Raw genomic sequence first — 23,284 nt, 5'->3', positions numbered from 1 at the left:
GATACATTCACGATGAATATCACCAGGACATTGCAAGGCGGGATTCACAACCGGCTATCTCAGGATGCACAAGAGCTTGTAAAGAGGTACGGTGCTTGGTTCATCCAATTTCAGAAGTTTACATATATTAGAGTTCATGGATGTCCTTCACCTCCCTACATGTTGCCGAGATATCCGACAGACAGAATAGTGTTACTTGAGGTAACAAGACAGTTGGCCGCTTATGTGAAAGCATTCAGACACAGACATGGAAATGGAGTTCCTGTGCCTATCATATTAGGGAATTCTGTTGAGGTATGTCCTAATGCTCTAGCCATGGATGATGCAGAGAAAGAGTTAGCTTTATATTCATCTAATCCTAAGAATGACTCAATGTGGACGAGACTTGGCAAGATTCTACCAACTTCAATATTGCCATAAAGTAACAACTCAATTGAAATTGATGTGATCTTCTAAGGTAACAAATGATTTTTCAATTCATCAAGGATCATAAACACTACCACGAAGGCACATGTCCAAGATACAACAATGATTGAAAGTTTAAGTGATTCAAGTTGATCCAGTTGACCACGCAAGGCGTTCCTACAATCAGCAAGAAGCTAGTGGTTTGGAAAGTGAACCTCATCGACGATCAAGTCCAACACTTTGTCCTCCAAATTAAAACACTATCTTGATTGAGAATGATTCAAGAAAACGAACAACCATGAAGATAACCACGAGAATTGCAATAAAACACCATAACTTCAATATTTTATTGATCTCAAAGCCATCATGAACAACAATTGTTTGAAACAGAGTCCCCAGACTCGCCGCGAGTCAGGCGAGTTCGCCGAGTTTGCGAGTCGAGCCAACCTCGGCGAGTTTTCCTGACTCGCTGCTCGGACTCGGCCGCGCGATAGGGACAGTTCAGATTTGAAAAAACAAAAAAAATAAGAGCTTTTTTATTTGTTTTTTTTCCCTTTCTCTTTGGTATAACCCTAAAAGGTCTTCTAATTGTTAGTTGTGAGAAGAAGAGAGGAAAAGTGAGAGGGGGGAAGGAAAACAAGAGGCCATAGGTTTGCAACCAGCAAGGAAGAAGAGCATCAAGGAGACCACAAATCACATTGGGGAGGCCATAGGCTTGCATTGAGAGCATCAAGGAGTCCAAAGCAAGACTTCTCAACTCATTTGAAAGAGGTAAGGTAGATTTTGCTTGTTTTTTTAAGTATGTTAATGGATTTTTTTCATTTGTTTGTTAATTTTTTTTTAGTTTAACAGTTAACTTTCCAAATCTTGAATATTTTTATTTTTTTAGCTTAATTACAATGAGAGAAGTAGAATAATGGCAAAGTGCAAACCCTACATTTTTTTAGAAAAAAATTGTGAACATGTATTTACAATTTTATTTTTTTTTAAAGTAGGGTTTGCTGATTTTTTCTATTAGTTTATAACTTTATTAAATTTTCTTATTGCAGCAGCCTTCACGTTTAAAAAACATTCACTTTCACAATGCCTAAAAAGGATGAGGCTTGGAAATATACTGAAGACTTTATTGGCAGACAAAAAAATCAAACAAAATGTTTTTTTTGTAAAGAAATTAATTTTGGTGGCATCAATAGATTTAAATACCATATTGCCGGCATACCTGGCCATGATATTGAGGTATGCAAAAAACAAACTCCTGAGGCAAAACGTTTCTGTTATGTCCAATTAGAAACACATGAACAAGAAAAGTTAACTAAGAAGAGGCAATTGGAAGAGTTAAGTGCTATTGGCTCCCATGCACCCACATCCGCATCTGCATCCGCATCCGCATCCGCATCCACATCCGTAGGCTGTGTTGGAGAGGGTTCTTCCATGCCTCCCTTTCACCCTAGTGCTTCTGCTAGTGCTAGTGCTTCTACTTCTACTCCTCCTGGTGGCACTATTATCTTTGGCCCTAGAGTTCGGAAATCCAGGTTGGATAGTTATTTTGTGCCGCGTAGTACTCCTGGGGCACAACCCTCGCTTGAGGGCATGGGTTGGAACAAAGAGGTTCATGATGCTGCAAGAAAACAAATTTGCAAGTTTTGGTACTTTTGCAACATTCCATTTATTGCAGCCAGGTAATTCTTTTTGATTTGATTGCTTTAAGTTTAAAAGTAAATTTATAGTTTGAAGTTGAACTCTACTTTGTCTAATCATAATCTATTTGTGACAGGTCTCCTTATTGGCAAGGCATGGTAGATTCCATAACCATTTGTGGTGCGGGGTTTAAAGCCCCTACCGATGCTGAGTTAAGTGGCCCCCTCTTGTTACAAATGGTTGAGGATATGAAAGTTGAGCTAGAGGACCACCGACAGTCTTGGAGCCAAAAGGGTTGCACCATCATGACAGATGGTTGGACATATAGGAGGAATAGAACACTCCTAAATTTTCTTGTTTCCTGCGGAGGTGATTGATCATGATTTATTCTAATTTGTACTTCCCTAAATGCATTGAATAAATTAAATTTTGATTTGTTGAAAGTTTGAAACTCTATTTTCAGGATCCACCATGTTCTTGAAATCTATTGATGCTTCCTCACATGTGAAAAATGCCACATACTTATGTGAGGCTATTGAGGAAGTCATACAAGAGGTGGGGGAAGAAAATGTGGTGCAGGTGGTGACAGATAATGCAGCAAGTTATGTTGCTGCAGGTAAATTTTGAACTTTTCAAGTCTTGATGGAGAGGCATCTATGATTATTTAAAATTTTCTTAACACATCAAAATTTCTAATTAACTTAAAATTGCTGCAGGTAAACTTTTGATGGAGAGGCACCCAAAAATTTTTTGGTCTCCTTGTGCGGCCCATTGCCTTGACCTCATGTTGGAGGATATTGGTAAGCTTGAATGGGTGAAATCAATAGTTGAAAGGGCCAAAAATATCAGCAAGTTTATCTACAATCATGCATTGGTCCTTAGCATTATGAGGCAATACACGGGGCAAAAGGAGTTGGCTCGTCCTGGTTTCACGAGGTTTGCCTCAAACTTCCTCACACTGAAATCCTTGATAAAATCAAAGGCGGCTTTGAGGCGTATGTTTGTTGGTGAGGAGTGGACTTCCGCATCCTATGCGACGACCACTGTAGGGATAGATGTGGTAAATTGCATTTTTGATGAGCCAGGTTTTTGGACCCCCTGTGGAGAAACCGTGCAGGTAAATTTATTACAATTTAACATTTAGTATCTACTATCTAGTATCTACTATTTAGTAATTTAATTTTAATTTATTAACAATTTAACTTTGCAATTTTTCTTTTTTTTTAATTTAATTTGTGACGTAATTGTTTTTGTTTAACATTATGTGTAGGTCACTGAGCCCCTCGTAGTTCTCCTAGGAGTTGTTGATGGGGAGAAGCCCTCTATGGGCTATATATATGAGGGTATGGATAGGGCCAAGGAGGCCATTAGGTCCATATATGCAAGAGATGAGGATAAGTATGGCCCCATTTGGGAGATTATTGATAGGAGATGGCAGAACCAGCTTCACAGGCCCATCCATGCAGCAGCCTATTACCTCAATCCGGCATTTCGATTCCGTGATGACTTCAAGGCAGATGAGGAGGTTCTTAGTGGCCTGTATACAGTGGTTCAAAAGTTGTGTACTGATGGCACAGCCTCAAGTACAACGCTCTAGCTGGATAAATATAATAATCGAGAAGGGGCAATCTTCTCAAGCAGCATGTGCATAGAGGCTCGAACACAACTGCAGCCAGGTAGAAATATATGTAAACTTAAGATTCTTAAGTTTATGGCTTATGCATTTTAATTTTTGATTTTATAATCTAGCCTTAAAGTTGGAAATGAGTTTGATTTTTTTTTCTTTTTCGTTATTTTAGATAGATGGTGGCAAATGTTTGGGCCCTCAACCCCAAACCTTCAAAAAATTGCCATCCGTATTTTGAGCCAGCCATGCAGCGCTTCTGGATGTGAGCGCAATTGGTCCATGTTCGAGCACATCCACTCGAAGAGGCGTAATAGATTGTCTGTGGAGAGGTTGAATGATCTTGTTTTTGTTCATTACAACCTCCGTCTTAGGACCAGACAGATTTTGGACACTGACTCCTCTCCGATCACTTTAGCGGAGATCGATCCAGAGTCTGAGTGGATCACTGAGTCTACCGATCCCGTCTTCACTGAGGAGGACCATGAGTGGGTTGACCAGGCAGACAGAGAGGCTGAGGCTGTGGCTATGGCAGAGGAGGAGGATAGAGCACGATCCGGCACAGGCACCTCACGGGCAGAGACTATGGCTTCTCAGTCATCCAGGACCTACCTTAGACGCATTTGTAGGAGGCAGACAGGCTACTCTGAGGCTGAGGATGAGCTAGAGCCTGAGCCATAGACTTGTTTTTGTTTACAGTTATATATATGTTTGGGAACATTTGATGTCATGGATTTTATATACATTTGACAACATTTATAACTCTATATATCTATGTTTTCTATTTCCTTCAGCTACAATTTACATTTCTACGCATGTGATGGATGTATGTTTATGTATGTGATCAAATTCCCTTCTATTTGATGATGTTATAGTGTCTTTAAGCTTTATTCAATAATGGGTGCATGAAACAAGTTTTAAATCGTTAAAAATCTCTAAATTTCAAGGGTTTTTTATTTTGCCGAGTCATAGCCGAGTCGTCGCTGAGTCATAGCTGAGTCACGAGTCGAGTCGGCCTTGCCGAGTCCGAGCCGAGTCCAAGTCTGGGAACTTTGGTTTGAAATTCCTTCTTCAAAGCTCAATCTTGCTACAAAATACTTACTTCTATGAAATTGCTAATCTCTAATCACTAATGCTGGTATCTAATCTCTAGTTTCTAGTTTTAAAATGAAAAGAAATGAGGGTATATATAGCATCCTCAATTACAATGAACGGTCCGGATCAAAATAAGATCAATGGCCAAGATTATGACACCTAAACCCTAATTAAGGTTTATTACAAATAGCCCCCTTTTTACCGAACAATATTAAATGCATAGCCAAATATTAAATTTGGCACGAAAATCTAGGAGACATAGACCAATGACAATTAAGGTGCCACATCATCTATAACAACCTCTCATCTAGAATCTTATTTCTTTTCCAATGCTCTTTTTTAGCATATGCAATGAATCTAGACACGATTCCTTCGATCTCAGCAATTGGAATCTCGGGAAGATTCTTCATTCGTTCTTCTAAGTGGATGACCTGATCGAAAGCCCTGAGAAGAGCAGCGTCCCATTCAGGTTCAAGTTCCTTGGTCTTCTCAATCAGGAGCATGGTAGCAAACATCTGGTCCCGTTGCCCATCTGTAATAATATTCTCATCTTTGCAAAAGATGACCTTGACTCTATCTTCTAATTCCTGCAAATCCACATCTGTCTCAACTTCGATCCTCCTGCCAAGAATAGTACGTAGTACCTCAAACACTCTGTCCTGGATCGGGTGGATAACCTCCTCAACATGATTGCATCTAGTACTGATGTCCTCGAAGAGAACTTCCTTCATCTGGAGTAAAGTCGACCACTGAAGTAAACTATGAGGTCCTTCATCCATTATCTTTTCTTGCACTAGGACCTTCCTTGATGTTTGCCTGATTACTTGCAAGACAGGAATGATAACATCTTTAGTATGAGCAAAGGCAGCTACAGTTATCATTAGGTTATGGATGACCTCAAGAACCTGAATAGCTCGGTGAATGGTCTGCATCATCCTTGTTGCAAATTCAATAGCAACTGTATGGGATTTGTCAATCCATGAGCTCATAAGCTGAACCAAACTCCTGACTCTCTCTGCTTCGCCAACTGATTCGAGGGGAAGTGCCTACGCAGGAGATACTACTGGATCCTGACGCCTCAAAGGCTAATTGAGATGGCTAAAGTAGCCTCTCCAAGCACTGACCTCTCGCTCAAACTTCCTATTCTTTTCCATTTCTTCTCTAAGCTTGGACTTAAGTGCCTCAAATGAATCAGTGGCATCATCCAACGTCTGCTCGGCTGTGAGTGGACCAAGCTCAAATGTCTCTACATCAAATTCTTCTGCGAGGATCTCACCTTCATACTTGTCCACTGCTGGTGTAGCTATCTGTAATTTCCTGGATCCTGTCTCATCTCTGATCATCTTGGACATCATAGTGGCTTTCCTCTTTTCTGTCACTCCCTGAGAATTTCCAACAAGGCTCTCTAAATCAATCACATTATCTTCGTCCTCGATCACAATCACCCTTGTTAGTCTCTCTTTTAACCAATCTGGAATGGCAGACCTTGTTTCTCTAACCTGTATCTCATTAGGCAATGTTTCTTCTTCTTTGAGAGGAGATGTTTCTTCATTATCTTCCTTATCTTCATGTAGCTCATTAGCTTGGAGAGACCCACTTGGTGACCTTCGAGGTGCCTGTCCTTCTTTATCGTTCTGTACCATTGATTCCATAGACTCCTCTATCTCAAGTGTCCTCTTCTCAGGTTGAGAAGATGTGCCGGATGAACGATCTCGGTTGGCCTCTTGCTTCTTCTTGGAGGATTCTCTTTTCTCAGGTCTCTCTTTCCTCTTCGAGCCTCTTGGAGGGGGATTGCCCTCACTTACACTTCGAAGGTTGCTTTCGCTTGCATTTCTGGGATTAGGATTACCCTCACTTACACTTGCTCCTCCTTCAACTGGTCTCTCTTCCAAAGTGAAAGTCATAGATATGCCTTGCTCTCTCAACTTCTGATGCTGCACATCAACCCATCTGCGAGTACAAGACAAGACTAGAGCCATCAAAGCATCTAGATCCACAACCTCGAGTTCATTCCAATCTAGCCTTAATGATTTGCTTTCTCGATCATAAGATGATTGGAGATGTCTGCCACTGTCCTGAGCTTGGTCGGCCACTCTGTAAATTTTGCATTTTCTGATAAGGTCTAAAGGCAATCTAGAATGCATCTTTCTTTTCACTTCCATGTCATCCAAGAGATTCATCACAAAGTCCTCTATCTGAAACTCATGCTTATATTTTCTTCCGACTGTCTCCTCTATATACCCATATGGATCAAAGCTCTCTCTCAAGGCAAAGAATGAAAATGAATATAAAGCTAACTCTTTCTCTACATCATCCATGGCTAGAGCATTAGGACATACCTCAACAGAATTCCCCAATATGATAGGCACAGGAACTCCATTTCCATGTTTGTGTCTAAATGCTTTCACATAAGCGGCCAACTGTCTTGTTACCTCAAGTAACACTATTCTGTCTGTCGGATATCTCGGCAACATGTAGGGAGGTGAAGGACATCCATGAACTCTAATATATGTAAACTTCTGAAATTGGATGAACCAAGCACCGTACCTCTTTACAAGCTCTTGTGCATCCTGAGATAGCCGGTTGTGAATCCCGCCTTGCAATGTCCTGGTGATGTTCATCGTGAATGTATCATTGACTAACTTGTAGTTACTTCCTGGCGGATGATGCAAGTGAACATAGGAATCACAAACTCTGGCTTCCCCAGGCCCTCTTCCAATCACTTCCCTGTGAGGTAGTCCTGCATACTCAAAGCTCGTGATCAAGGCATATATGATGTATGAACTCATGTGGAAAGACTTGGTAGCCTTCAATCTCCTTAACTGTACGTCCAAGCAATGGCTAATCATTCTAGCCCAATGGATTGTTCCTTTTCCCTGAGCTATCACTTGGATGAAGTAGAACATCCACTTCTCAAAATAGAAGGCTTGAGGAGCCCCTGTAACTCGGTTGAGCAGTGTTATCAAATCTCTGTACTCCTCCTGGAAGTCAATCCTATGTGGTGTGTTCGGAATCTTGCTCAGGCGAGGACGACTCTTGAGTAACCAGTTCTTATTGATGATGCTTAGGCAAGTGTCTGGATCATCTTCGTACATGGACCTGGCTCCTTCTAAGCTTTTATAAATCATATCTTTATGTTCTGGCAAGTGAAGAGCTTCATTGATAGCTTCCTCTGAAAGATAAGCAAAAGTGTCTCCCTCCTTGGACACTATCGATCTGGACTGTGGATCATAATGGCGAGCACACTCGATCATCAACTCATGGCACTGGATTGCTGGAGGGAAGCCGGCCGCCTTAATAATGCCACTTTCAATTATTCTCCTTGCGACAGGTGACGGCTTGCCAATGTAAGGGACCTCTCGAAACTTCTTTGTACTGAAGTTCCCCAAGTTGGTCTCTCCAATGTTGCTCCACTTCGACATGATCTTGGTCTCCAATTCTTCGTTCTTCTGATCTTCCTTCATGAGAGCTGGACAACTGGTGGATGCTCCCGCCTTCGGGGTCGCCATCGTAACACCTACACAACATTTCATAATAAGAAATAGATTTTGCAATGTATAAACATAGATTAGATTAGAGATTGAATTTAGGAAACTTCATGATAAGTCTTTGAGTTATCATTTCCTAAATTCGATTGAGCTACAGGAAATTCAAAATTTAGATCAATATTCAAAATTCAAGACAAGGGAAGACCTCGTCATACCTCACTTTGAGAGCTAACTCTAAAAATGCAAAATAAGGAAATCGCCTAGGCAAAAATCGAAATTTGAAGTATCAATGCGATCCTCCTCTAGCAAAGGCGCCTCCTTAGTTAATTTCACCACCTTGAGGACAAATTCGCTTCACTTGCAATAAAATTCGCACTCCTCCTTGGATGGAATTTCGCACTTCTCCTTGCCTTCCAAATCGCATATGAAAGGATGATAAAATGATGATTTAAAATGAGATATCACACCTCCCTTTATAGGCGCTTACCTCTTCAATCCCCATAGGCTGACTTTTGCAAATAAATAAATTTTAAATAAAAAGAGGAGGCCGACTTTTACAAAATATTAAAAAAATAAAACCCAACCGCCCCAATTTATTTATTTAAAATAATAATTAATTAATTTAATGCCTTCAGATTTAAAAGTTTCGATTTTTTAAAGGCAAAATTAATTAATTAAATGTCTTGTGCGCACTTATTAAATGCAAATTTTAATTAAATATTTCAAATTTTATCGAAATTTTGCATTTAATGCGATTTGAAAATGATGTTGGGGCCAAAACATGGGAGAATAATGGATATTAACCTTATCGCTCTGGTCCCTGGGAGAGAGACAGGAGCGCTTTAGCATTTTGATCTTGATTTTTACGCCTTTTATGTTCAAAGTCACTTCCCTTACGTCCAAATTAGCATCTTAATTCTGAACCTTGAGCTTGATCGATTCAATCTTTTGAATGAATGTCTCTCAAACCATTTTCGCCCTGGTCCCTTGGTGAGGGACAGGAGCGAACTTTACTTTTCTCCTTGATCTTTGATCATTTTGGTTGCCAACTTACGTCACAAGGCGAGAAATAACTTCATCCATTCATTCTACGCATATTTAATTTGTTATTTGCAAGGCAAATTTGATATTTGAGTGATTTTCGCCCTGGTCCCTTGGTGAGGGACAGGAGCGAACTTTGTATTTTAGCTCCAAATTGTCAACTTTTAACATTAACTCCTTGTTGATCACCTTTCTAATGACATTTCGGACCTTGCATGACTTCGCCTTGCTATCGTTTTTTGAAGGAAATGACTAGTTTAATGAATATCGCCCTGGTCCTTGACTGAAGGACAGGAGCGATTTTGCATCTTTGCTCAAGTTGATCACCTTTTGATGTTTGGTTCCTTGTCCATCATCCTCCCAAAGACATATTCGACCTTGTGAAATTTTGCCTTGGCGTGGTCTAGAAAGAAAAAGATTGATTTCATGAATATCGCCCTGGTCCTTGACTGAAGGACAGGAGCGATATTTTGTTCATTGTGCTAATCCTTGATCATATCGACTTGCAATTGCCTTCGAAGTATAAAATGGTGTTCCTTACTCCCTTTTGAACGTTTGAAATGGAAGTGGCATCTCAAAATTAGGCATACTTAGACATTTCGCTCTGGTCCCTTGGTGAGGGACAGGAGCGAACTTGACCATTTATATCACTTTTCGCGGTCCTTGCAACTTGGTTTCTCTTCGAGGCGTTCCAAACATCATTGCCACCTTATATCCTGGCCTGGAGCGACTTAAACTTGGAGGGGAATATTAGATAACCTTGATTTCGCCCTGGTCCCTGACTGAGGGACAGGAGCGAACTTTCATTTATAGGCTCATTCGTGCTTTGCCAACTTTCAAATTTGTCTTCAACGGGCTCATTACGCTCCCCTTCACTTATCTTTAACGTGGGCCTTGCTCCAACTTGGTGGGAAACTTGTTTTGAGAAGAAATCGCTCTGGTCCCTTGGAGAGGGACAGGAGCGAACTTGGCAAATATGGGCTTCATTTGGTGTCTTGCAAACTCTAAATGATCTTCAATAGATTCGTTTTGCCTCCTTTCACTTGCCTCAAACTTAACACTTACTTGACCTTTGCCCAAAACTTGTTTTATAAGGAAAATCGCTCTAGTCCCTGGGAGAGGGATGGGAGCTATCACTAAAATTCGCCCTGGTCCCTGGCTGAGGGACAGGAGCGATTTTGCTTCTAGGGCCAATTCTCTCCTTCGAGGTGCAATCAAATTATATTCAATGAATAAAATGTACCTCTCTTATTATTTTCAAAATCGCGAAATCGTTCAAATCTTTCAAGGACAAGGCAATTTTGGATTTCAAGCTCCGGTCCTTCAGTGAGGGACAGGAGCGATTTTTGTCCTTAAGGGCAAAAGTTCAACTTTTTATTGCAAACGAGTCGATCCTGGCGCTCTATCATGTTGATTTCACCTTCCATTACGCCCTTGACGCTTCAATTTGATCCAAATGAGGTCAAAATGGTCTAAGTGAGTCATTTCGCCCTGGTCCTTCACTGAAGGACATGAGCGATTTGACCTTAAACTTTTTAAAAAACTTGTCAATTTTGAGATTAAAATCTTCAAAGCTTTCCATTTCGCGTTCAACTGCATCTCCTGGCGACCCTGCACAAGACAAATGAAATAAAGTAATAACCAAGATGCATAAAATATCATTTTCGCCCTGGTCCCTGGCTGAGGGACAGGAGCGATTTCACTTCCATAGGCCAAAATACCAAGATTTTAAGACTTCAGTCACTTCACAAGGCGAAATTAGGCCATTTCCAATGCCTGGGATCAATTATCAAAATTTCCAAAATTTGGCCAAAATCACTCAAACAAAATTTCAAAATTCCATCATCAACACTTAGGCAAAAAAATCGGACTTGCATTCAAAATTCCGACTGAACCTAGACCGACTCTTTTGACCTCCTGACAGATTCACCCTATTTCAAAATTTCATCTTACGAGAGGAAGCTCAACAATCTTCAAAAATGGGCTGGACTCTGGCTTAAAAACATCAAAACAGAAACCCTAAGGCTTAACCCCAAGTCCAGATGACTGACTCACCAACCCAAAACCCTAAAAGTAGAGAGAGAAACAGGCAAAACCGAGCAAAAAGAGGGGGTCCCCATTTTAATGGGGCGATGTTTGAAATGGTCACAACATCTGGCGACACCACTGAGAAATGTTGAAAAACATTTGGGAATCAATCTTTCTTAAAGAAAACTCAGAAAACCTCCCTTAACAAAACCAGGAGTTAAGAAACACTTACAAGAAGAGACCATCATATTGAAACAAAGTATCAAGTCCACAGTTACCCATGTGTGTGCAAATGAGTTAATTCCCCTCAACAAGACAATCATGATCTCCAGGTTCCCCTGTGATAAGCTACGTAGTTTATCTGGACTCCAAAAGCATCCTGGATAGAGCCTCGCTGCCAGTCAGACGTCCATATTTCCGACGAGGTTATTGCCGCAAGCTCACGAATATTGCTCCATTGCCAGCCAGGCGTCTATAGCCCCGATGGAGTTACTTGTATATTCCCTTTAGCCAATTTGATATTTCTTTGTCAGCTCATTTTCTTTTCTTTTGATTTTTTCTCATTTTCAATTTCTCATTTTTTCTTCTTTGATATTGCTTTTCAGTTCCGTCAATTCTTTTGGCTTGTGAGTAGCGAAGCTGACTAGGGTTTGAGGATTGCGGTGGCGCTGAAGTCAGATTTTAGATTTTTCACCGATCACAGCTTCGCCTGGAAAACACAATGACTCGGAGATTATAAGTGTGAAAAGATATAATAACTGGAGGACAAAAATACGTGAGCTCAATAAGCTAATCTTGCTTCATTGCAAATACGTCCTGACTCAAAGCTTTACTAAAAGAAACTCCCTTTGTAGTTCCAAAAGACCTCATGATTGTCCAAGTGCAACCAACAATCTAGCGGGAAGTCAGAGCGCTATATAACAAAACCACCCAATTTCAAATGGATACCCCTCAGGACAAAACAACTAATCCTAAGACAAAACTCCTAAACTACGAACGAAAACAAAGCGAAAGGCAAACCAAAGCGAAAGAAAAGGCAAACAAACAACGAAAGCAAACTAAACTAACTATGTACAAGGGAAGGCCTTGGGCATCTTAAGATTGGAAATAATGTTTGAGATACCTCCCATTGATAGGCAATGGGATGTCTTCTCCAGTTAAAGTCTTCAACCTAAATGCATTTTCTCCCAATATCTCTGAAATTTGATAAGGGCCTTTCCAAAGCTTATCAAACTTGTCATGTTCTCCTCTTTTTTCGTGTGCTTTGTCCCAGTACAAGACTAGATCTGAGATTCGAAATGCCTTGACTCTAGCTTGCCGATCAAACCATCTGTTCACCACTCCTTGGTGTTTTGCAAAATTCTCCAATGCTTGATCTCTCTTTTCTTCCAAATTCATTAATTGTGTTAATCGGGCTTGAATAGCATCAGTGTCTTCCATGTATTCCTGAATAAACCTCAGGGTCGGGATCCTGAGTTGCATGGGGAAGACTGGGTCTTGGCCATAAACCAGAAAATAAGGTGAAATTCCTAATGCGTTCTTGGTCCTGATTCTGTCTGCCCATAGAGCAAATCTCAACTGAGTATGCCATTCTCTCGGACTTCTTTCTAGCAGTTTCTTGATAACGCTGAGTAAGTTCTTGTTAGTTGACTCAGCTAACCCATTACCCTGAGGATAATAATTTGATGAAAATTTGAGGGTTATTCCATATTCAAAAGCCCAATTCGAGAATCTCAATGATGTGAATGCCGAGCCATTGTCGCAAACCAAAGCATAAGGACACCCAAACCTTGTGATGATGTTTTCCTCCAGGAATTTGATTACAGCTTCAGTAGTGCATACTTTGAGAGCTTGTGCCTCCGACCATCTGGTACAATAATCAGTAGCTGTGATGATATACTTGTGTTGTGCCGAAGATGCAGGGTTGATGACACCAATAAAATCCATTCCCCATTTGGCAAATGGTCTAGCTTCAATCACTGGGTTCAATGGCATGGCCGGATTTCTTTCTCTGAAGGCTGCGACTTGGCATGTGTGGCAAGTCCTGATATGATTAAATGTGTCTTTGAAAAGTGTAGGCCAGTAATATCCTGCTCTCAGGATCTGGTGAGCTGTTGCGAGGTTGGCTCCATGTCCGGTCCCAAACTTGGAATGAAAATGTTCTATTATCTGTTTGGCCTCATCTTTGCCAACGCACCTCAGATATATACCTTCGTGATTTCTGCGATATAGAACGGATCCTTGAAGCATATAATGTTGACACTTTATTCTTAGTGCTCTTTTCTGCGTGGGTGTCATGCGAGCAGGACATCTATTGTTAAGTAGGTATGTCACAATATCTTTGTACCATTCATCGAGAGTGACATCCTCTAATTCATAAATTTGTTGGACTAATCCAGGTCCATCAATTGCCAATGTTTGCGCCAAAGCTTGTCCTCGAACAAGTTTCATGGGCTGGATTTCAATATCAAATTCTTGGATAATGGCGACCCACTTTCCTCTTCTTTCTCCTAGTTCATTCTGCATGAGAAGAGTCTTGACTGCTGCATCTGGTACTATTGCATAAATTTTGGCCCTTAGGAGGTAATGTCTGAATTTCTTAACAGCCTTTACCAGCGCGTATGCCTGTTTCTCAATATTGGGATACCTGAGTTCTGCATCTTTTAGCGGGGTGCTCATGAATGCAATTGGATTCTCGTCCCTTTCTTCACTTCTCTGGGTGAGGATAGCAGCACAAGTGTAGTCAGAAGCGAAGGAATATAGATAGAAGGGCTTGAGGTAATCAGGACTGATCACAACTGGCGCTTCTGCAATTGCCGTTTTTATCTCCTCGAATGCCCTTTTGGCCTGTGGTGACCATTCAATCTTTGCATCCTTCTTCAGCATTTCATTCAAGGGTCTGACTATTTCAGCAAATCCAGTAATGAATTTTCTGACAAAGTTAATCTTGCCGAAAAATGATTTGAGTTCCTTCTTACTAGCCGGCAAATTGATAGTGGATATAGCTTTTACTCTTTCAGGATCGATGGAGATTCCTCTTTCTGAAATAACATGTCCTAAAAGTTTTCCTTCTGTTACCCCAAACATGCATTTCTTCGGGTTGAGAGATACACCATATCTTCTGCATCTTTGGAAGACTCTTCTTAAATCATCCACATGATCTTCTCTTTGCTTGGAGAAAACTGTGATATCATCCATATATATAATAATGCATTTTCTGATTAAGTCTCTGAAAGCGATGTCCATGGCTCTCTGAAATGTGGCCCCGACATTGATGAGTCCAAAAGGCATTCTCTTGTACGCAAATGTTCCCCATTTGGTGGTAAAAGCAGTCTTTAGTCGATCTTCGGGCTCGACCAGAACTTGGTTATAACCTGAGTATCCATCCAGAAAAGACATCATTTGTGACCCATTGACAATTTGCAATACTTCATCCAGTGATGGTAGCGGATAATTGTCCTTTTCCGAAGCCCGGTTGAGATTTCTGAAATCAACACACAATCTAATCTCTCCATTTTTCTTTCTGACAGGTACCAGGTTGGCGACCCACGTCGAATGCCTTACTGGGAAGATGATCTTGGCTGAGAGCAACTTCTTAACCTCTTGATATATTAGGGGTTCCAACAAAGGGTTAACTGGTCTCTGCCTCTGCCTAAATGGCTTACTTCCTGGCTTCAAAGGGATTGTGTGGGTAATAATTGTAGTGTCATAAGTCTTGAGATCTTCATAACTCCATGCTATGACATCTGGAAAATCTCTCATGTTTTTCAGGATTCCATTTCTTTCAGCTGCGGTGCAAGATTTACCAATAAACACATTCTTAGTTTGTATGTCGTCACCTACGTTGATGGAGTCGCACATGTTTCCCTCCATGCTGTGGTTCTTCATCTCTTTCAATTTGTCAGGATCAAAAATTCTTTCTAATTCTACCATTCCCTTTGGAATAGTGTTTGTCTTTAAATTCAAAACTCCTTCGGCATCAAACTCTGCTTCTCCCACTTCTTCTTCATCAATGATCTGGGCTAGGAAGACATCTGTGTTGGTTAGGAAATCCATTCTGTGCTTGTCGTCTTCGAAAACTTGAAAATTGGTGATGTTATCCGGGACCGAAGGGACTGATGTTAATTCTACTATGAACTTCTTCAATCCGTCCATCGCTAATGGTATCAAAGAGCTAGCGGCTTGCGCAAGGGAATTAGCCACTTGATTTTGATGCCTATATATAGAATTGATGTTGAAGGCCTCAAAACTTTCAATGAGGTCCCAGACTTGGTTCCGGTATCTGGTCAATCTTTTGTCATGGCAAACATATTGCTTCCTGATTTGCCTTACAGCTATTTCTGAGTCTCCATACACTTGTAGTATTTTTGCCTTCCTTTTGATAGCTAACAATAACCCATGAATCAAAGATTCATATTCAGCTACGTTGTTGGTGCAAGGAAATTGTAGTCTGTGAGCGGCAAGGTAGGTTTCTCCTGTCGGGCTAATTAATTCGTAACCGGCTCCAGATCCTTGTTTGGACTTAGACCCATCGAACCTTAATGTCCATATTGCATTTTCTAGATCTTCCGTCTCTTGGTCTCTTTGACTTTCGGTTGATGCGTCGGATAGAGTTTCATCTTCTGAAGAGCTTTCCACCTCTGAATCTTGAACTTCTTCTATAATCAACGTTTGCGGGGCTCTTTTGTATACCTGTTCTAATGCGGTCTGACATAAAGCACAAGATAGTTTTGAATGGACGGCATTATGTATTCTACACCAATTTGGAAGGAGCAGATCTCGAACTGACGCCAAGTTACCAAGTTGCACACTTTGCTGTATGTTTCTATGTACAAACCTTCGGAAATTTTCAAACATTCCATCATCTTCTTGGTTGGATCCTTGATCACTTTCGACGACAATTTCTGTAGATTCTATCACTTCTTGCTGGTCGTCTTTATCTTGTATGTTTTGTATCATCAGGACCTCACCCACTTTAGGCTTGTATGTCCCCAAATCAGATTCTAAGAATAGGACTTCATTGTCTTCCCCATACTCGGTTATCATAAGTCTCAATCTAGGAGTGCTGTCGATTTTGATTTGATTTGGGACTCCTCTCCATGGTAGCCACATATGTGCGAAATCAGTTGACACATATCCATTCAATTTTCGTGACCAATCTCTACTCAGGAGCATCCCATATGAATCTGGAATATCTACTACTGATATGTCTATGAAGTTTTGAACCCTCGAGTCCGCGGCTAATTGCATGTGGATGTTGTTCAACTCGCCCATGACTGGGACTTCTGTCTTGTCTAGCTGAGTGACCTTTCTTTTGGTAGGAGTGGGAGTTATACCTAGCCTTTGACAGACAGCCAGGGGCATCACGTTGCTGGAAGCTCTTGAATCATAGAGGCAATTGTGTAATAGTTTCCCAAAAATTCTGACTGACAGCAGGAACGGGGCTGGTTCATCTTTTCCATGGGAAAGAGATGACGAATCCCCACTGTGTTCTTGATGTTTCACTTCATTGACCTTTGGATTGTTGTCTTTTACTAGACCCTCTTCTTTTGAGTGATCGGTCTTGTTTGGAGATTTTCCTTTCTTGACCATATCTTTCTTAATGGCAACTTCCTTTTCTGGAAGAATCTGGCTAGTGGTGAGGCCTTCTTTGATAGTATGTTGAGTTTTCTTAGTCTCACCCCTTTTGAGTAACACCTTTCCTTCCAGCATATCTTCCCTTTTGGCTGGGAAGGTTATGGTCTGGACCATGCATTTGTCTTGTTCAGATTGCCCTTTGTTATCGGCTTTTTCTTGGGTAACATTGATGGTAGCTTGAGCTTTGTTGGCCGGGTCCTGAACATTTGACCTTACTGTACTAGATTCACTCAAACTGTTGATCACTGCATCTTTGATTTCTGAAACTTTGAGCAACTCATAGAGTGGTAGGCTAACTTTAACTTTCTTGAGTTCTTCTAGCACTAACGTGGCCAATCTTTTCATATCATTGCCCACGGGGGGTGCAATATTCCTTTGTCTATATCCTTGCGTAACTTGTGGATATTCTGGATTGTTGCTGGCTTGTGGATCTGGAGGAGTAGAGAAATTGTTCGGAGGGATCGATGTAGTTAGGGGTTCTTGATTTCTCTGACTTCTATGATAAACCCTTTGGTTCACACCTCCCGAAGATTGGTGGAATACCTCTTTTATTCCCTTGACTAGGACACTGTTGTTCAAAGGTGGAAAATAATATTCTGAGTCTTCAACGGGTCCATTTGCAGATGCAGGTGGGAACTGGGACCCTGGGGGTACCATTGGTCCATTAGCAGATTCTGGTGGAAATCTCCCATTTTGTGCTTGATTATCTTCTTCTTGTGAATATCCGTAACTTTCCACAATCATGGCTTGATCATATCGTGTAGTTGGGACCATTTCATATCCAGTTGTTGGTGGATTTTCAGGTGGATCAGTGCTACGCATTTCCTGCTGGAATATGTCGGCTGCGATTTTGAATTCAGGACATTGCAACTTAGAATGTTGGTTCGTATTGTGGAGTCTACACCAACTGGACAAGGCCGCCTCTGCTAGAAACACTTTACTGGTAGAATGATTTTCTTGGTTCTGAGAATTTGGCGGGTTATCTAGTGGCGTCACCACATTTCCATTATTGGGAGCCGTATTCCATGGTCTCTTCTGAAAGCCTTGGTTATTATTTCCTTGATAATTATTCCTGAAACCTTGGTTGTTATTTCCTTGGAAATTTTGATTGTTCGCATGTTGGCCGTGGTTGGCCCTCTGCATATTTTGGAGTTGATTATTTTGGTTCCTTAAATGAGTTACTTCGGTTGACAGTTTCTTGACTTGTTCAATCAACTCTTTCATTTCGTCCTTTTCTTCCTGTGTTCTTGACGAGTTTGTTGCATTTTGCAGATACACAGGTTGTGCTGGTGGAGCTTGTGAAATTGGAACTCCAGGATGAAGGACCAACTGACTTGTTGGCTACACGCTCGGATATGTTGCTTGTGGAATCGGATTCATAACTGGAGTCTGGTTAGCCAATGCCATTCCCACCGTTTGCATTTGATTTGGAGCTGCGACAGGTCCCATGTGTAGTAGTGGCCCTGTAATATTCTGTCCCATGTGCTTGCTAACTTCAATAGCCTTCGCGTATGTTGCGTTTAGATCATTTGGGATAGGATGCGTCCTTACAAACATAGCAGTGAGATGATCTAAAGCCCCATAGTAGATTTCCCTTGGGTCCGCAATGAGATAAGGATGCCGTAACATCGTGTATGCGCGGTGAAACCTGTTGTTAAAGGAAGTGATTGGTTCATGTTCTCTCCTTCGAACCTCAACAAATTGTCTATACAACTCAGCTGGTGTGGTTGGTATACCAAACTTAGCAATAAATGCATCCTTCATGGCGTCCCAAGTCCTGATTGACCCTATAGGCAAATGAATGAACCAGAAGTACGCTTCTTCTCCCAATGAGTAGGGAAAAAGCCTACATGCTATATCTCCATATTCGATTTGTCTGTTGCGAAGATGATCCTCGAACATCTTGATATGATCCTCTGCTGTACGATTGAAATCGCTGACATTGAATTTTGAACAAAAGTGTTCTGGATTCTTAGGCATATCATGATAGACCGCAAATTCCAACGGTGATGGATTGTTGATTAGCCAAGTTGCGCCATTAAGTGCATGAGCAGGAGGAGGAGGAGGAGGAGCATGGTGTGCCATCGTACTCTTTGAGGCTTGGAGGTTTGTCGAGGGGCTTGATGAACTAGCCTGGCCTTTTGTCTGAGAAATTGCTTGGATACTGGCTTGAATCGCCTCTTGTACTTGTTCTTGAAGAGACGGAGCTTGTGATGAGTCAAGGGATTCCTCCAATCTTAGTTCAAATTCCTTGGGAGTATCTTCTCTTTTGACTCGCTTCGCCTTTGAAGTAAACTGAAGCTCACTTAGATTCTTGATGCTTGGTGTTGACCTTAATAGTCTTTGATGTTTCTTGGGCGAGAAAGAACCAATGCGATCCAGCGTGAAGTCTTGCGAAGATTATTGTAGGTTCCTTTGATTGCGAAGCTCTCTAGCTGCGACTCTTCGGTGTTCTTCAGCCCTATCTTCTTCTTGTTCCAAGATGATTCTCACTCTGTTATACTCAGCTTCACCTCTCCTTACGTTCCACGCTAAGTGATTCAACCCTAAAACGATATCTTCTTGAATGTCGCCTATCTGCAAATTAGGTTGCACTACTTGATTCAACCCTTCATGTGGCAACACCATCGTGATCCATGATCATGCTTGAAATGTGCTCTTCCTTTTTTTTTGGTAAATTTTCCGGATAGTACTGTTCCTTCGGATTACTTGGTTCAAAAAGAGCCCTCCTTCTAGCGCCAATTCTGTTGACGTGTATTTTGTACACAATCATACACAGAATAAAATACCCAAGGGTACCTTATCCTCTCTTGAATAAAGTCTCTGATTGCTGAAGATATCGCAAAAAAAGGATCAATCAGGGTGACTCCAATGTTCTTTTATGTAGGGTCTCTACGTGTGGATAAGCTCTTTGTGGTATGATGTGATTTGCTGGAATCACAAGGGGACTTACATTTGATGCCTGAACTTCTGATTTGCTTTGAATATTGCTGGAACACAGGATTTTCACTAGCTTAGATTTGAAAAAAGGAAAAAAGAGGAGGGGGGGAAAGAATCTAATCCTAATACTAAGAATGTAAGAGCAATGAATGATCTTTGATGGAATTCTAACTAGGTCTTGTTTTGACATCGCAGGACCATCTCCACAAGGCTAGTGCGATCTTCGAAGGAAAGCTTTATGATGTTCAAATCATCACTGCAGGCATAGACACCATCAGGTTGATGCATATCAATGAAGAAGCGACAATTGAAGTTAAGCTTAAGCTGAATGATTCCAGTTGACTACGCAAGGCAAGTCTGCAATCAACAAACTGCTAGTAGTATGGATATACGAATTCCACCATCAATCAAACATATTTCTTCCTTCTTATCTAATAACATGAAATCAAACATGAGAAGTATAAAGACCATGCAAATTGTCGAATCGACCCATAAATTTCACCATTTCTTCAATGAAGTTACAAGTCTTTTACAACAACATCTTGGCAACAATCTTTGCCTTCTCTCTCTACTCTACTCTAATTGCTATTCTAATACTTCCAACTGCTTACTAACTATTCTAACCCTCTCTAATTGCCTTTACAAAATGAAATGTCAGGGCTTATATAGTGCCCTCAATACAAATCAATGGCTTAGATCAATTCGAGATCAATGGCCAAGATTCAACAATGAAAACCCTAATTAGGGTTTGTTACAACCATTACATAACATTTAATGCTTGACCAATGATAAAATTGTATTGCTTGGACACATGTCCTCTCTAGAAAATTCCACCAATGGATAGCTGGGGTAGGTACATCGGAGTTTGCGCCACCTTCCATGAGTTAGGTACATTGAATCTGGAAATGCTGAGGTGGACCACACTGACTGGAGGAGTGATGACTAGGATGCCACCTCATCTGACACTTGTAACTTGGTAGATATTCAACTTGATGTTGTTGAGAAGCTATCTTTAATTAACTCTTCTGGAACTATCTGCTTCTTCAACGAACCCTTGTTCTAACTTCTTGTGTCCTTGATGTGCAAGATGATGATGTACCTCGCCTTGTAATACTGGATTGGAGAAGGTCGCCCTTGATGACGTTAGTCCAAAGAAGGCCGTCCTTGTCGATGCTAGGTTGGAGGAGGTCGCCCTTGTCCTTGCTTGACCGTCCTTGATCTGGCTTGATTTTCCTTGAGGAGAGTCTTCCGACTTGTGGATCTTTTGAGCTTGGGAGTCGCCATCTTGGTACCTACACAACGTTTCAAAATTAGTAATATATCTTTGAAAAAATTAAACTTTAAAAGGAAGATTCAAGATTTTAATTAGGAAACTTCATGATAAATCTTGAGTTATCATTTCCTAATTTAGGATTTTCAAAGCAAAATTTAAATCTTCAAAAATGGTGCCAAGGTGATTACGCCATACCTCCACTTGGGAATTAATTCTAAAAAATGATGCAAAAATAGGAGAATTCGCTAGGCAAAATGTAGATCAAGACTCCCTTTAGCAAAATGTGCCCCCTTTAGCTTGGAAAAGAACTCCATCTTCCACTAGCTTCTTCAAGATCTGGAAATTCGCCTTCAAATGCCTTCAAAACATCTGGAATTTATCCTCCAATCTAGCAAGAAATACGCCTCTCCAATAGCCTTCAAGATGAATTTCGCCCTTCTTAGTCTCCACTCCTGGTAGAAATTCGCTCCTCAAATTGCTCTTCCAAATCGCACTTGAAATGATGAGTGAATGATTTGAATAATGAAAAACATGCCTCAAATATATAGAGCGCTTACCATTTTATTTCCATGGGCCGACTTGGAAAAATAGGCCAAAAGATAAATAAAAATTAATAAAAGAAGAGGCCGACTTGATAAAAACATTAAATAATACCCCAAGCGCTCCCATTTTATTTTAAAATAATAATAATTAATTTTAAATGCCTTTATAATTAAAAAATTCGATTTTTTTAGGCTCAAAATTAATTATTAAATACCATGCGCTTTTATTAAATGCCAAAAATATTTCAAGGTTTTATCGAATCTGGCATTTAATGTAATTTGAAGGATATTTGGCGCCCAATCATGAAAAATAATGGCTATTAACAAGATCGCTCTGGTCCCTTGGTGAGGGACAGGAGCGATCTCATTCTAGACCTCACACTTCTTGTTTTTTACGTCCAAGACCTCATTTTTGACCTCCAAGATGGCATTTTTACTTAGAATTTCGAGTTCAATTTATTCGATCTTTGAAATGAGTGCACTTTAAAGCATTTTCGCCCTAGTCCCTTGGTGAGGGACAGGAGCTATTTTGCAAATCCAAGCTTATCCGTCCTTTGTTAGCCTTCCAAATTATATTCAATGGATAAATCATGTTTTCCTTGGTCTCTTCAAATCATAAAATTGTCTTGATCCTACAAGAACAGTGCAAATTTGAAATTCAAGCTCCGGTCCTTCAGTGAGGGACGGGAGCACTTTTGCAATTACAAGCCAATTCGTCCTTTGCTAGCTTCGAAAATTATCTTCAACGGATCGATTGCGTCTTCCTTCACCCACCTCAAACGTAAAACTTGTTTTTCTCTTGCCCGAATCTTGTCTTGAGGGAAAATCGCTCTGGTCCCTTGGAGAGGGACAGGAGTGCCCTAGCCAGTCACCTTGGTCCCTTGGAGAGGGATAGGGGCGAACTTGTTACTTAGGCCGATTTTCTTCATTGTGGCGTACTTAAGTTATATTCAACGGGCAAAACATACTTCCCTTGGCCCCCTCAAATCGCGAAACCACTTAAATCTTGCAAGGATAATGCGAAATTGGAATTCAAGCTCCGGTCCTTCAGTGAGGGACAGGAGCGATTTTTGCTCTCAGGGCCAAATCTTTTTACTTTTCACTTCAGATTTCCTTTGCTGAGGAAAATATCATCTCTTTACACGCCATGAATAAAAGTTTGAGTCCAAACAAGGTCTAAAAAATGTGTATATGAATAAAATCGCTCTGGTCCCTTGGTGAGGGACAGGAGCGAATTTACCTTTCTAGACAAATACTTCATCATTTCATCGTCCTTAATCAAGTCTGGATGCTCTATCATGTTCATTTTGTCCTCCATCATGCCTTTGATGTCTCAATTTGTCCAAACGAGGCCAGGAATGACTCCACTAAGCTTTTTCGCTCTGGACCCTTGGTGAGGGACAGGAGCGCTTCGCCTTGGTCCCTGGGAGAGGGACAGGAGCGAAATTCGCTTTGGATCCTCAGTGAAGGACAGGAGCAAAATTTGACTTTTCGAACTCTCTATCAGGACAATTTTAATGGAATATAACATTTAAGTATAAGTGACATTTCCTTCTATCTTTCTTCTTTCTTA

The 23,284-nt window shown here is 40.8% G+C and overlaps 2 protein-coding genes across 2 annotated transcripts in view; both read left to right on the top strand.

Moving 5' to 3' along the window:
• LOC131031075 (C2 and GRAM domain-containing protein At1g03370) overlaps positions 1 to 23,284 on the top strand; it is a 167,297-nt gene that overhangs the window by 125,907 nt on the left and 18,106 nt on the right. The gene's annotated exons all lie outside the window — the stretch shown is intronic.
• Positions 1,410 to 4,460, top strand: LOC131031076 (uncharacterized). The gene is made up of 6 exons (XM_057962103.2): positions 1,410 to 2,084; positions 2,180 to 2,412; positions 2,507 to 2,659; positions 2,760 to 3,160; positions 3,314 to 3,719; positions 3,843 to 4,460. Exons 1-5 carry the CDS (start codon positions 1,489 to 1,491, stop codon positions 3,638 to 3,640), a joined length of 1,710 nt encoding a protein of 569 aa, XP_057818086.1. The 5' UTR covers positions 1,410 to 1,488; the 3' UTR covers positions 3,641 to 3,719; positions 3,843 to 4,460.

This window comes from Cryptomeria japonica, chromosome 5 (assembly GCF_030272615.1).
Source record: "Cryptomeria japonica chromosome 5, Sugi_1.0, whole genome shotgun sequence".
NCBI classification, from domain to species: domain Eukaryota; kingdom Viridiplantae; phylum Streptophyta; class Pinopsida; order Cupressales; family Cupressaceae; genus Cryptomeria; species Cryptomeria japonica.
This window is presented reverse-complemented; position numbering and strand designations above follow the sequence as displayed.